Source organism: Colius striatus, chromosome 1, assembly GCF_028858725.1.
Source record: "Colius striatus isolate bColStr4 chromosome 1, bColStr4.1.hap1, whole genome shotgun sequence".
Taxonomy (NCBI): domain Eukaryota; kingdom Metazoa; phylum Chordata; class Aves; order Coliiformes; family Coliidae; genus Colius; species Colius striatus.
In genome coordinates, this window is record NC_084759.1 from 28,762,285 (window position 1) to 28,778,079 (window position 15,795).

Genomic DNA, 15,795 nt, shown 5'->3' on the forward strand with positions numbered 1-15,795 from the left:
TGAACTGCCTCTTAATTTCCTTTCTCTGGTTCCCGTTTCACAGCTGTAACAAATAAAAGCACCTGCTTTCCCTCTAAGAATTTTCTAAGTGACCATCACTATATTCCGTTTACCTCTGTTGTCTGTAGAGGTTGATTGCAGATGTATATTGGTGGACATCTGAATTGCCAGTTAATATTTGAAGAAGAGCTTCAGCTTTGCTTTGGTTGTTAAGGTTGTTGCTTATTTGAAGAGTAGAGTTCTGAATTAAATAAGCCACGTTATACAAAGAACTAACAAAGTATTGTACAGTAGCATTGTTTCAGAAGGAATTTTGATTGTTATTACATTGGATTTCTCCCCTCCCTCCCCATCTTTTTACCTGTAATTCAACAGCCCTTGATAATTATTGCCCTGGTTGGGTATAACTGAACATGTGACATCCTCTAAATGAAATGAAAAATAATTGTGCTAAGCAAAGTGTAATAGGAGCAAACTGTTTGTGTGTGTGTGTGTGTGTGTGTGTTGTGTGTATGTGGGTTTTTTTCTAGAGCTTGTGGTGCAGGTCTTTCTATTTCCAGCAGAATGCTTTGCTTATTTCTAGCTTGGTAGGTTACAGGACCTACCATTTATGTAATTTTCTGTACAGAACAGCTCATTACTGACCCACAAAGTTTATATAAACCAATAATGTGTATTTATATGGTAAGAAGACAAAATGCTTTCTGGGTTAAGAATGAGATTTGAGGGGTTTAATTTTTTTAGTACTTACAAAGAAGATAGCCCTCTGAGACCACCAAATATGATGGAGACTTGGAAACAGATCAAGAGACAAAAAATTGCATGCAGATAATGGATGATTTTTCAAAGCTGGCTGGTAACTTTATAATGGAAATATCACATGCACAGTGGGATACACTGTGACACAAACAGCAATGTACAGACATTCACACAGAGTGCTTCTAACCCTGTGAGTCTAGAGAAAACACTCTTTGAATAGCCTTGTAACTATGGTATTTACCTTTAGGGATACTGTACTGGGCAGTTTGACTGCAGCCAAGACATTGGTTACGTAATACCTTTATTTTGGCTGTAAGAGACTGTGTCCTCATGGGAGTATTTTAGAACATCTTATTGTGTGAGCTTTTGAGGGGTTTTTATTGACCTTTTGGGTATCTTATAGTAACTATCACTTTCCATTTACAATAATTTTAACTAGTAACAACTGATAGAAGTGAATGGTGCATCTGACAGCAAACGCTAAGACTCTGTTAAATTTTGTTTTCTGGCCGTGTTTAGATGAGTCAGAGGAGTGAGACATTTTTTGTTTTCAATAGAGATATTTGTTTGGATCAGGAAACTGCAAAGAACTGACGCAAGGTGCAATTTCTTTGCCTCTCTGGGAGTTCATGCTGAACACAGTCAGTTGAGTTGTTTTTTTACTAGCCTTGAAGTGATGTATTTATTGTAGTTTGTAGTAGTTTTGAGAGTGTTAATTGCTGACAGATACCCAGGATGGTGTCATGGGAGATACTTGCACTACTTGCTATTAATTCCCCTTTTTATTCTAGAGCCTGATGACCATCTGACAGTAGCCCAGTCACTAAAGAAGGAATTTGACAACCCTGAAACTGCAGACCTGAAGTTTCTAGTGGATGGAAAATACATTCATGTTCATAAAGTTCTTCTCAAAATTAGGTAAGGCACAAACTGTATAGCTTAATCTAAATTAAACTGTATAGTGTAGTCTACTGTACTAATTACTGCTCAAAATTCTTGACTTGCCCTCAGCTGTGGGATTCATCTGCTATTCTTCACTATTACTCTCATTTTCTCACTGCTTGGAATTACCAAACACACTGCTTTCTGCCAGCCCCTTCATCATTTCTCTCTAACGTGTGTTCTCCTTTGTGCTACCTAAATAGCATTCACCTGATATCTAATAACCTTTCTCAGCTGAGGAAAAGGCTCACCTCTTTCTGCTGCCTTTCCAGTAGTTTGAATCAGTTTTTCCCATTTAGAGGCCTGGCTCTTCTCTGCTGGCATGGTTTGAGGGTCTTGTGTTTATTCTTGCCTTTCTTTCTTTCTACAGGACCTTCCAGTTGTTTCAGCATATGTTTTGGGGTTTTGTTTTTGGTCAGATTTCGTATCTGACTTCTTTTAAACCTTATCAGTGAATTGAAATTTTACGATGGCTTCTCGTGTTGTTTTTACAGCTTTTTGCAAGTTAACACCACTTCACAGTAATTTTTTTTTATACACATCTACAGAGTAATCACATTGTTATAAACTTGCAGAGATTAGTTATCACTGATGCAGTTTTTACTGGGATATTTTAGAGACACTGCTTCACAACTCTTCTGTCTTACTAACTGCTTCTGCTTCATCCTCCTCACTATTACAGTACTTTTTTTTTCTCTTTGCTATTTTCTTTCTCAAAATGATTGGCTCTCTTGTTCTGCTTTACCACCACTTTCATCTTCCTGGTTTTGCTCCTGAGTCTCATTAGAGATTTCTTTCCCCTTTTTGGACGTTTTTTGCTCTCCTCTTAGTATTCCAATGATTTGTTACTATTTTCTTCCTTTTGCTGGTTTCATTGCTTTTATGTTCTTTAAAAATTTAAAGGGAAAAAAATACCTTTAATCAGTAAAATCAAATGAGAAAAAGGTAAATTAGGTGGTAAAATACATAATAATTTTTAGTTTGTATCTAAGTTATACTGTCTTTAACATTTGCAAATATCTATAGGGTGGATGTCAGGAGGTTGGGACATCCCTTTTTTGATGGTATCTAGCAACAGGTCAAGGAGTAATGGAGTGAAGCTGAAACACAAATTTCCATTTAAATATAAGAAAAAACTATTTCACTGTGAGGGTGATGGAGCAGTGGAACAGGCTGCCCAGAGGGGTTGTGGAGTCTCCTTCCTTGGAGGTCTTCAAGACCCACCTGGACATGTTCCTATGTGACCTGATCTAGGTTGACCTGCTTCTGCAGGGGCGTTGGACTAGATGATCTCTAAAGGTCCCTTCCAACCCTACCATCCTATGATTCAATGATTCTTTGCAATGTAGACTTGTTCTAGCATCATTAAAAGGAAGCCCATCTATCTTTTACAGGAGCGTTTTAGTAAAAAAGTACATTTTGATGTGCGAGAGTTAGAAAGCAAGTAGTGTGGTATAAAAGAGTTCAATTAAATTGTGACTGCTATTGGAAAAGTTACCTGAGATGGTGATTTTATTTCCATCAGCAAAAATTTTGAAACCAATTCAAATGTTACAGGATGATTTTCAGGGAGCAGTAAGTTACTGACAGTTGCAGAACACAGACGCTAAGGTGGTGCTTTGTCCTTGTGTGTGTGTCTTTCCTCACGGAAGTATTCAGACTTAGAAGGAAAAGGTCATGAAAGGTTTGGATGAGAGTGTCTTCACTTTAAATATTTTCATCCTCAAGTATATGGATTAAACCTAATGCTGAATTGTGTATGGACTCTGGGGATTAAGCCTACTGTATGGATTCTGACACTGGAATAAATATTATCTAAAATATTACTAAATTCTCTTCTCACTAGATCATGCTGGAGGAAACAGGTTGAAATGTGAAAATGGTCTGACTTAATTGTAAACTTTATCTGTTATAAGCCAGGTAGTAAAATTGATAGTTAATGTGTAACATTAAGGAAACGACATCAAAACCACACGGATGATCCTTAAAGATACTGTAAGTAGAAGTGAAGCCTGCTCTAGAATGATAATAACAGAGCTAAAGGAACATTCTGAATGTTATATATAAGGTTGATAAGCCTTAAAGAAATAAACATCTTCAGACCAAAAAATCATGTAGCTAGGTTTCATGATTGTGTGCTTAGTCTGTTATGACAGATTCTTGCTGCAGCTCATCTTTCAAGCTTAACTCAGTGTACAATCTTTGTCCATGTTTTGTAGGTGTGAACATTTTCGTTCCATACTGAATAATGATGATGAAACTATAGAAATGAGTGAATTTTCTTACCCTGTTTACCGAGCCTTCCTGGAGTACCTCTATACAGACAATATTAGGCTCCCTCCTGAAGATGCAATAGGTATTTGTCATCAACAGAAATAACTCTAGGGGACTGTTTCTGAAAAGTTCAATTTGTCTATCGTAACAGGGTGAGGAAATCGGGTCTTTAGTTTTATTTGCACTTAAATCTTGAGTTTGGCAGATGTCAGGAAGAAGGAAACATGCAGTAGCAGGAAACATGCCCCAGGAGAATGAGTGCTGAGGATGCAATAAGATCAAAGATGCAAAATGTTTAAAAAGAACTCATTGTTTCTCATATTAAGAACTTTGGGTTTTCTCCTTAAAAGGGCACCAGTGCTATCCTAAAATATTCTTGTTTGGGTAGCTGTGGCAATTTCAGCATGAATGAAAAGGGACCTGTTCCCTGCAGGAATTGAAGAGAGTGTAAGTCACTAATTGATACCTAGAGAGAGATACAGCACAGTGAACAAAGAGACAGAACACTTGGGTTCAAAAAGGATTCTTTTTTGATATGTCTTTTGGGAACCTTTAAAAATGGCACACATCATCTAGGGGGAAAAAAACCTGACCAAATCTCTGATCAGTTCGGCTTAGAACAGTAGGGTAATTGATTCATTTGAGAAGAAATGAACATGTTTTGTACCAGGATACTTAAAGCTGTATGGATTTTCACAGGCCTGCTAGATTTGGCAACGCTATATAGAGAAAACAGATTGAAAAAGCTTTGCCAGCAAACGATCAAACAAGGCATTTGTGAAGAGAATGCCATCGCTCTTCTTTCTGCTGCTGTCAAATACGAAGCTCAGGTAAGGAGTTCTCTTCAGGCAAACAGTTGTTGTCAGAGCCGTGAAACTGTTTAATATAAACATAACTGTGTTTGACCCATGAGGCACGATTGCTGCCACTTCCCCTTCTGGCTTCCCAGATGTTTGTGTTTCCCTTTTTAAGCTATATTTAAAAAAAAGAAATACAGCTACTAATGTTCTCTTCCTGACCTTTTGACTCGCACCTGTGAGTCAGGAGTCTTAATCTGCTTCCTGCTTTGTCATCTGGCACTGGCTTGGCATGCAAATTTCTCACTGTCATTTACTTCTGCACCTTTGGATTTTGCATTGCTCGTTCACTTCCCAAGCTCTTCACCTGCTTCATTTGTCTGCCAGTCATTCTGGTACCACTTTTTACAGGCAGCAGGAGAATTTACCTGCAGAGTCCCTCCCTGTTTTATGTTTGTGCTCATCTAAAAAACCCACTTTCCTAGTGTTGTTTACAGTAACTGTGCTGACACACAACAAATTACCTATTGTTATTCCTCTCCCCATATCCTGTTGTCTGGTCTGCCCTTGGCTCTGGAATGTTTCACTAGTGCTCAACCAGTTCTCAGCAGTACTGCAAGTGCTTTTTTTTTTTTTGGTAGACAGACAAATACTGACAAAGATGCTTTTGTTTTCTCAACTTCTTAGTGCTAGGCTGAGTGTAGAAATAATGATGTGGGGGGGTTTATTATTCAAAAAGTCTACATATGTATTTTAGACTCAGTGGCCATTGTTGCAACTCAACATCTTCCTGTTCCAGATAACTTCTGCTTTACAAGAATAAAATTAACATAGCCAAACAGAAGGTCACCTATTAGAAGAGCCAAAATATGTAGCTGGTAACAATGTTTTTTAAAAACACTTGATTTTTGCTTTTGCCTGGCTGTGAAGTGTAGGATAAAGTTTTAGAGGGGCGGCTAGAGGCATAATGATGGAGTGACAAACAGCTCCAGGTATAGGAAGCAAGTGGAAAGAAAGGATTGAAACAAAATCTGAGGTAAAGTTGTTGTAATAGTACTAGATGAGATTAATTTGTGTTAAGAGTTGTAAAGAGGAGCCCAAAGGCTGTGGGTTTTGTACTTTGAAAGAGGAGATAATATCAGATTAGGTGATAATAAGATCAGCTGCTGATCACCAGGCAGTTGTAAACAAGATATCACTAATGGAAGGTATGAACAGCTGAGGGGAAGAGGAGTTGTATTTTCAGTGTGTTGTGGTGGTAGAAGCCCAGCATATGGGGGAACACTGGAAAGGGAGGGAGGACTCAATGATTTCTCCTTACAGCAGAAGCTTTCATTAGGAATTTTCTCTGGAGTTTCTCCTCTTACAGGCTTTTCAACAGGTTTGAACATCTTCAAAGCACAAGTACGTTTAGTTGAACTGTGTCCAGTGAAGTAGTTAAAGAGGAGTTAAAGATACATTTAGGTGTATTGAGAAGCAGTAAAACTAGCCTGGACAAAGTACTAGAGTTTATAATGGCTGAAACACAGTAAAAGGGATGGGCTTGATGACTAAATGTATGTTATACTCATATTGTATCTATGATTCAGTGTTTTATTCCGTATACACAGTGTTCTTCCAAAGCAAATCACATTTTAACATGACCGTCAGATGAAGAATTGCTTCACCTGCCTCAAGTGCCCATAGTGCCAAACTCAGGAGCTCACTGCTGTCCTCCTTCCCCACATCCACAGCTCAGAAAGTGGAACTCAGAGCTCAGTATAGCAGAGGTGCTTCAGAGAAGCACAGCAAAGCCTCCTTTTACCAAAGACCTGGGATGGTCTCACTCTAAGGAATCAGGATCTTTTAGTCTACTCCATTAGTGTAGCAAAAATGGGTTTGGGAACCATGTGCAGCATACGAGCACTTCAGCAGAAAACTGTCCAAAGGTTTATGAACGAGGGTTCATATTTTGGAAGTTTGAAAAGATGAAATTCAGTTGTGTGTCATTAAACGTGAACACTTCAAGTGAAAGATTGTTGTGCTGTATCATCTGACGTTAACGTATCAAATCAACTGAAGCCTGATGGCTACAATATGCATTCTGTCAGGATTAAAATTTGCTTTATAATAATTTATCCTATCCTCAGAAATACAAAGGGTTGCTGATAAAAGTTATTTTAAAGCCTATTTATCATCTACATTGTAGCAAAATTTAGATGAATAGTCTTCTGTGTCACAGAATTAAAAGCCAATGTTTCTTGAAACTGCAAAATGACTGACCAGGATTCTAGGATATCTATGGTCCTCTTCATAGCTCAGTACCAGAAAAGGCTGCTGCTGTTCATTTCTTGTGGTGTAAAAGTTGGCACATTGACTGTAAAAAAACCCAGGTTCTGGCAGTAGCATTTCAGAGGTCACTGAAACAAGCTGTCAGTGTCTTTGATGTACTGTTTTTTCCTTCTACTTTTTTATTCCTTCTGTTCTCTTTCTTTTTCTCGCCTTCCCAGTACTTATTGATGAGGTACAATTGTTGCTACCTTATTCCTTTTTCAAGAATAATTTGTGCTGCTTGGCCTCTGTTAAAACTTTAGCTACATCTTGACAGAGGCAACAGATAAAACATTCAATCTAAGGAAAAGGTTTCAGAGGGAAATGCACAGATTTTCTGCTGAAGAAGGTAGATTTAGATAAGATATAGACAGTGAAGATGATGAGGCACTGACACAGGTCACCCAGAGAGGCTGTGGATGCCCTTTCCCTGGCAGTGTTTAAGGACAGGTTGGATGGGGCTTTGAGCAACCTGGTCTAGTGAAAGGTGTCCCTGCAGGTGGGTTGGAGCTTGGTGATCTTTAAGGTCTCTTCCAACCCAAATAATTTCACAGTAAATTCCTTTCTGCTGTTAATCCCTGGCTGCAACGTTTGTGTAGTTAACACAGAATAAAACGGGCATGGATTAAGAGACATCCTTTTGCTGCATCCCTTGAAGAATTTATGGGTCATAGTGCCAATGTAGATTTACTTTCCTGCTGGATCCAGAAAGTAATTACTTTTCTTTCAACAGCAAGTTGCTGCATAGGAACCAGCCAAAGGCAACTGACCCAAGGCATGGAGAGGATTGCCACTACTGTGAGGAGTCTCAGCAGCCAAAATTTGCTGTGTGAAATCACAGTTGTATGGCTCAATGGCTTGTATCTATCCTCTGCTCAAATCTGAACAGCCTGTTTCAGCAAGTCCAGGAAATGACAGAACCATTTTTGCTATCGAGGAATCCCAGTTCCTAGATATAGGGACACAATTCCTCAGCTTGCCATGAAAAGCACATGGAATCCCAACATCCAGTTTGTGTTTAACGACCATCATGGCATGGTGCATCGAATTTTACTTTTATTTTGGGCAAGGTTAGGATATCTGCTGTTTTTCACAAGACTGCTACTGAATTCAGTGCAGGCAGGAAAAGGAAGGAGTTACTGATGCTGTAGTAGGTCAATGTGGGGAAAGCTGATGGTTTCACCTAGTAATAACTTTTCTATGAGCTCAGTAAATGTGAGGGAGTTGTAGTTGATTGAGTTGGCTGCTCCTGTTTTCTTGGAGGGCGTTTATGAATAGTTTAGGTGAACAAATTTCATCTCATCCCAATCACACTGACCAGAAATGGGATTGGTCATGGAAACAACCCAGTATATGCTCTGCTAATCAAATTACAGGTTTGAAACAGAAAAATAATACTGTTGCTCTCATTCATATTACAAAGTGCCTTATTTGTTCCTAGGATTTGGAAGAATTTTGCTTCAGATTTTGCATAAACCATTTAACTGTTGTAACGCAAACTCAAGGCTTTGCAGACATGGACCACGACCTCCTGAAAAACTTCATCAGCAAAGCAAGCAGAGTGGGAGCATTCCGAAACTGAGGTCTGACTACCAACCACGCTGAAGAGCACATCCTCTTCCCTCCTGAAAATACTTCTGCTTTGGACAACTTACCCATGGTCAGAATGCGCAAAGGTTTGGAAAGAAAGACTCAGTGTCCATCAGTTATGGGAAAGTGTAAATGTCTGTTACCAACACCTTTTTGGTAAGGACGGCTACAGCATCCATGTGTGCTGAGAGTTCATTGCCAACAGACAGAATTAAAACAAAAATTGATTGCAGTAACTACCCTCTCCCATTTAAAGTCGAGTAAACCAAGCTATCAGTATCTTGTCTGTCTTTTCCTTTTCTTTATTTTCTTGGTTGCTTTGGGTTTTTCTTTAAGAACTTACATTTGGATATCACAGGATGGTGACTTTTTTGCTGCTAAAACTTTCATAGTACACTTTTCTCACCAAACTACGTGAGCTGCTTTGTGCCTGATTTATCATCTGGTGAAGATGATAAATCCATTGTTCCATTGACTGGAACATCTTTCATACGAGGAAAGGCTGCAAGAACTGGGGCTGTTTAGTCTGGAGGAGACTGAGAGGGGAATCTCATTAATATTTACAAATATCTAAAGGGTGAGTATCAGGAGGTTGGGGCATCCCTTTTTTCTATAGTAGCTAGCAACAGGACAAGGGGTAATGGGATGAAGCTGGAACACAAAAAGTTCTACTTAAACATAAGAAAAAACTATTTCCCTGTGGGGGTGAGGGAGCCCTGGCACAGGCTGCCCAGAGGGGTTGTGGAGTCTCCTTCCTTGGAGGTCTTCAAGACTTGTCTGGACATGTTCCTATGTGACCTGATCTAGGTGACCCTGCTTCTGCAGGGGGGTTGGACTAGATGATCTCTAAAGGTCCCTTCCAACCCTACCATCCTGTGATTAAGTTCCACGTGAGCTTTGTTTATTCCTGTCTTACTACCTATCCCCAGATAGTTCACCTTAAGAAAATAGTTTTGAAGTGACAAAAGTGGATCTTAAATGAAATCATGAGCGACACATTATTTTCCCCATGGCAGTAAGGACACCTTGTCCACGGAACAGCACTCCAGGTTCTTCTCTGGTCAGTGCTGCAAGGTGACCTTAACACTTACCTCATGTGCCTGCTTTGGGTGAGAGGAGTTGCCCTTTGGACATGGTGCCTCTCTCTGAGGGTCACTGACCATTGAAGGCACTGATGTCCAAGGCAGAGCAGTTGCTTAATTTCTGAGTTGAGATGAACCTCCCCGCGCCAAGTGCTGCACAGAGAGTGGTATTTGCCCCATTACAGAAGCTGCTGAGCTCATGAAGCATCAACTTAAACTTTGTAATAGGCAACGGTGAATTAACTCTGAGACATAATTTCTCTTAAAATTTTGACTGAGTCAAGTGGCTCTAAGTATCTTGTGTAGTGTTTTACAAAGAGAAGACAAGAAGCTGAATGGCCAAGCTCCATACGCTGATTACAATTAGTCACATGACCTGCCTTCAGATACATGCTGTGTCAGCCCTGGATGACTCCTCCTAATCTGCCGATGTGGTTTCCAAGAACCTAATTCCCTTAAGTGACCACAGCCTAATTTCCTCATTTCTAAAGTAATAGTAACAGTTCCTTATTACCGTGGAGGATGATGTCTCAAACAATCCTGTTCCTTGAGGAGGAGGAAAAGGAGAAGCACTTCCTCAGAGATGAAGATAAGTAGTGAGTAGTGCCTCTCTTCGCATCTGCCCCTGTGGGTGCAAGTGGAAGAATGAGGGATGCAGACAGTAGAATTTACTTAGGGAGAGGGCCATAAGCAAATTAATTTGCAATCTGCTGTGGTAAAAAATTACCTGTGTTTGAGGCATTTAGAAATATACAGAAATAAATTAGGTCATGTACTGCAAACAAGCATGTTCTGCCACCCCCTCAGTGACTCGTACAACTTCCTCCACCAGCTTAAGCCCATGCTGCAGCAGCTGTGTCAGTATTTTTTATTCAAACAGAGATGGTAAAAAACTTTCCACTATATAATGCAGCTTCACCAAAACCATATCCATATAACATAACACTTCCCTGGGGAAAAAAAGATCAGTTTTGGTAAGTGTGTGTTGGAAAGCACACTTGACTCAGGCACATAGACAGGGGTTCATGCAGACAGGAAAACAATACTGTGGTAGAGCACTTGTCTGCAAACCTTGTATGACACAGCCCAACACTGACCATGCCAACACATAGACATAAGGCAATTCTTCATAAGCCAGGGCTGGGTAATTGTAGATTTAGGGTAGGTAGCATTACATTCCTAGAGGCTTTTATTTATTTACTTGTTTTAAACTTCCAGTGCATGCACTTTTCTCAACACTTAAAAGTCGACATTTAAAAAACCATATTGGCTTAGGTGGTTAACTGTGGATGTGTGTGTGTAGCAGGAGGTGCTTGAAAGCCCATCCTGGGACATTTTAGAATAAATCAAGGATGCCTTTTACTGTTTATACAGGTAGTTTGCAACAAACCAACGTTTGTGGCTCTTGCAGGTAAAGTACTATTTGAAGTATGCTAACCATCTTTTCTGGTTTTGGACAGCAGAGACAAAAAGGTCTTTGTTAAAAAGTGAAAATAAGGTCAAGCATAAACTGTATCTGGGGTTTAAACAAAGGAGGATGTTCAACTTTACAGAAAGGGAACCAATGGAATCTGAAAGAAAAAGAATTGTCAAGGGTAGGGTCATTTAAAGCTTCTCTTCAGGTTACTGAAGCTAACAGCCAGCATTGCATTGTCATCTAGTAGCCATCTCTAGAGTTTTGTTACAATGCCTGATAGCTAAGCTGCTGGTTTTATATGATCTGATGTTTCCTTGTAACATAAAGCATTTATTTACCCCACAGAGGCAGGACTCACCAGCTACCACCTACTGTTGGAAAACATTTACAGCCTGAACATACAAAATATGTTTTGATTTCTTGTTTCTTTGTAAACGTGTCTGGTTTTAATAAACTATTAATAAAAATGCTGTAATATTTAACAGGTGGGATTTTTTTTCCCCTCTCTTTTTTTGATAGAAGTGAAGAAAGTCTGACACTTGCAAACTGAATTGAATGTGTAGTTAGTACTGTGGGGGGAAAATATAAAACAGAGAGAACACTTCAGAGAGATATTTTAAAGGCTACTTGTGTTCTTCAGGAAATAACCACCCTCTGATAAAGTTATTTGTAAGCAGAATGAAAAGTGAGTCTGCAGAAAAAAACCAGAGCTGGAGAAACTGCATATGTGTATTTCCACCTTTCAAAGAAATGAATGCCCTAGTGACTTCATGATTGATAAAACTGTCCTCAAAACACCAAGAGGCAAGTATACATTGTGACCAGCTTACATGTTGAGATGTTTCAGCTTGTACTTTGCACCAGTATCACATAACCTTCTCCAGCTGTTTCACAGTTGGCACGAGCATCTTCCTGCAGCCACTCCTGTACCTGTAAACATTCTGTGACGCGTGAGAACCATCAGTGTCTGGAAGTGGGGGACAGCAAGAGATTGAAGTACAAAACTGCAAATAAAGATGGAGGTTATCTTTTCCTTCACATCAGTGGAAAGAAACATCCATCCCCTTGAGGCCATTTGCCTGACCTCATTTGACATGTGCAGCTCCCGTGGAGGCAAGTTTTCTCCACAGCTGTTTCACTGCTGTGATTGGAAGCTTTGGATGAGTGGTGCAATCCTTACCATCAGGCACCCGAAACACCTGTCCCACTTTGTCCAGCTCCTCTGCTCTGATTCTAATTTGCTTTTTACCCAAAGCAGTTTGGGTATTCTGTCCCATTCCGAACACACAAGGGCTCACTGTAAGAGAAATACCCTCAAACACAAGATGATTTCCAAATCTCATAAAAAGACACTACTCCCATTGCACAGGTGTTTGCATATGTATCTGCTTAAAAATAAGACTCTGAAAATGTGGTTTTAGAAAGGGCAAAGATGGGCAGGACAGCCAGTGCACTCAGTGCTCTAAGCCCTCTCATGAACACCAATGCTATAAATAGCACTGTGAATTGCCCAGAGTCCCCCCTGAGCCACAGGCACCTATAGACTGACAGAGGCAGGAGAGGGAGCCTTGCGAGGCTGATGGGCCTGCAGCCAGAACCCCAGCCCAGAGAGCCACGGTGACACCTTGGGCTGTTTCCAGAAGCTCCAAGAGCAAAAGAATTGGTTGTGACAAGTGGGGTAGTGAAATGATGGGAACATTTCCAGATGCCAACCCTTTCTCTGGAATAACTTCTCAGGTAGCTCTGCAAGGACAGTGACAGTGACCCAGACCACCATACAGGCCTGCACTGGCCAGAAGCCATACTGGTGCTGAACCTGGAACAAAAGGAGGGGAGGCTCCTTCTCTAGAGGTTTTCAAAACCCACCTGGACATGTTCCTGTGTGACCTGATCTAGGCTGATCTGCTTTAGCAGGGAGGTTGGACTAGATGATCTCTAGAGGTCCTTTCCAATGCCTACCATTCTGTGATTCTATGAAAAGGCCTGGTGAGAATGTCGCCAGAATGTCCAATGCAAACTTCTGAAGGTAACTCTTTGCCCAACAGTGAAACTTTCGATCTCTGCACCAGTAGGGAATCACTGGGATGGGGTGACCTCTTGCCTGTACCAGCTGCAGAATCCTGGTGGAAGTGTGATACAGCAGGACAATTACCATGTTACAATTACCATATGGAGTCACCTTCTATCTAATAAAAGAAAACTAACAACTCTGTATCTTTTAAAAGCTATTTTATTTATTTTAAAAGGAGAGAAACTGATTAGTTGTATAAAATATTATGGTACATTTGATGTAAAGCCTTCAGTCTGTTTGAACAAAAAGACACAGAGTCGCCATAAGGAGATAATAAATGTGCTTAGGTACTGGGCTCTGTAACCTCACCCCTCAAGGACAAAGGATCACAGAAGAACTTCGATGGCTCTAACAGAGCTTTCCATCAGTGTAACCCAATGTTAACGTATATTCTGTCTGTAAAATACTGCAAAAAGTGAGAAAATAAACATAAAGTACTCATAACACTTCGCTATCTTTTTCAGGACAAAAGGTGAAGCTGTATTGAGACTAAAAAAATAATTCATTCTTATTTTCAAGTTCATTGACTAATCAGTGTGCTGCTTGTAGGATTTTTAATAGCTGTAGGATTAGCTTCCATTCAACTCAAGAACTGATCTCTAAAAATGTACCAGTGTAAGCATTCTAGGTCCAGCTAAACAATCTCTACGTAAGCTGCCTGGAGAAGGTGCGGTTTAAAAATCTGTGTGTAACGGACAGCATGCTTTTCCATTCTGTTTTAAGCAGCTGCAGAAGCTAGATTTCATTAAAAATGGGTCATCTTAAAGCAGAACATCATTTATTTACCTATATGCTAATTCACCAGAAGTAAAACATGTGCTTTCCTTGTCTGGCTCTTTTGCAAAGCCTTTATCGTTGCAAGGAAAATTCCAGTTTCTGAATCAGTAACTTAGAAGCACATCCATTGAAAAAGAAGTTTTGGGTTGCTTTGGGTTTGGGTTTTTTTTTCCTAGTTGCAACAGTTCACAAGTTGCCTATTAAACTCTGCCTCTTCAGGAAAATAAGGCAGAGTGATTTTCCCAAGGCGGGCTCAGCAGGTTCAGCTTTTGTGCAGAGGCTGCAGTAAGGCCAATGGAGATGCCCTGGGGTGCTCTTACCTGGAGCCCAACTGGAGACACTCAGCTTTCAGCTACAGGAAAGAGGCCTGGTGCTTGTTTCTCGAGCTATTTGGCTTGGCTACAATTAGGTGAAAACGTGAAGAAATCAAGAAAATTCTACATCAGCAGAATTTCAAAGTCTCGAGTGTACCAGGTGGGATTTGGGTTTGGGGCTCCTTTTTCTTTTAATTATTGAGATTTTCCAAGATAAGAATATGCACCCATCAAGGGGGCTGCATCAGGGAAGAAGCTGCGGCTTTGGGGAAGGGTCTGTGTGGGATTCTGGGAGGAATCTCTGTGGGATTCACAGCCCATGAAATTCAAGGTGATGGATAGTGTCACTGCCCTCTGATATTACACTGAGGTGAGAGCTGGGGAAGGGAAACTACAAATGGCCAAGTATTGGTTTCAGTAGTACAGCTAGAAAAAGGAGTTTGCCTTGAGCTCAGGTTGCACTTGTAAGGTGAAACTTTGACTCAGCAGGCTCTGTGGCTGACTGCTGGGCAGTTCAACCTCCTGGGAATTTGATGCACCCAGTTACACACAGAGACAGGAATCATTGCAGTATCTGGCCCCTCATTTTTGAATTCTGCAAGTAATGACGAGTCTAAAAACAAACTCTAAGAAACAAAATCAGTGCATCTCAAATCGTTCTATCTAACATTTTGGCTTTAGACTGAAAAATTCAATCCAAGGGGATTGAATTGGCTTAAGTCAGTAATGTTGCAAGAGGAAACTAAGACACCTTCCAGGTCTGTTTTTAAAATCCTCAAAAAATAGATATAAATTAAATTCAGTGGCTTACATTGTATATATGCTACATCATAAGTATCATGAAAAACATTTAAAAACTTTAAAAGTCCAAATGCTTTCAACTAGCAGTTCGGAATAAAAAGCAACTAAAAAAAGCAACTCAGTTAATGAAGGCTGTAAAACAAAAACAATCCACGAGGGCCTGCAGTGCAGCCTCTGGTCCTGAGAAGATTCTCACTTTTCTTCACTGGCTGAGGTATCATTTCCATCGTTCAGTTTCTGCTTCTGCATTCTTGTTCGAGTGGATGCTAAACAAAAACAAAAATACCCTTTCTTCAGAATTCCTTTGGGCATGACTATTGATTGTAAACATTTGTAATGACACAAGGAACAGAAATACACTATTCTAAATAATAGTTAATAATAGTAATAGTTGATAATAATATTCTAAATAATATCATAAATAATAATAACAACAACACTATTCTAAGTAATAACTCTAAATGTTTGTCTTCCTTATGAGGAAAGGTTGCAGGAACTGGGGCTGTTTAGTCTGCAGAAGAGGAGACTGACGGGAGATTTCATTCATATTTACAAATATATCTAAAGGGTGGGTGTCAGGAGGTTGGGACATCCCTTGTACCCCTTGTACCTAGCAACAGGACAAGGGGTAATGGGATGAAGCTGGAACACAAAAAGTTCC

The 15,795-nt window shown here is 40.0% G+C and overlaps 2 protein-coding genes across 6 annotated transcripts in view; one reads left to right on the forward strand and one right to left on the reverse strand.

The window, feature by feature from the left end:
* Positions 1-11,653, forward strand: part of LOC104550607 (RCC1 and BTB domain-containing protein 2) — a 36,876-nt gene extending 25,223 nt beyond the window's left edge. For 3 of the 4 annotated variants that reach the window (XM_061994646.1, XM_061994655.1, XM_061994663.1), the window contains 4 exons: positions 1,551-1,677; positions 3,921-4,057; positions 4,675-4,805; positions 8,524-11,653. In XM_061994646.1, the coding sequence (XP_061850630.1) occupies positions 1,551-1,677; positions 3,921-4,057; positions 4,675-4,805; positions 8,524-8,664 (536 nt within the window). In that variant the 3' untranslated portion in view covers positions 8,665-11,653. Of the gene's footprint in view, positions 1-1,550; positions 1,678-3,920; positions 4,058-4,674; positions 4,806-8,523 lie in introns of those variants that run through there. The other variant, XM_061994671.1, reaches the window with a different exon arrangement.
* A 1,730-nt stretch (positions 11,654-13,383) lies between these two features.
* Positions 13,384-15,795, reverse strand: part of RB1 (RB transcriptional corepressor 1) — a 73,704-nt gene continuing 71,292 nt past the window's right edge. For both annotated transcript variants that reach the window (XM_061994685.1, XM_061994692.1), the window contains one exon: positions 13,384-15,400. In XM_061994685.1, coding sequence (XP_061850669.1) covers positions 15,327-15,400 — 74 coding nt within the window. In that variant the 3' untranslated portion in view covers positions 13,384-15,326. The remainder of the gene's footprint in view (positions 15,401-15,795) is intronic.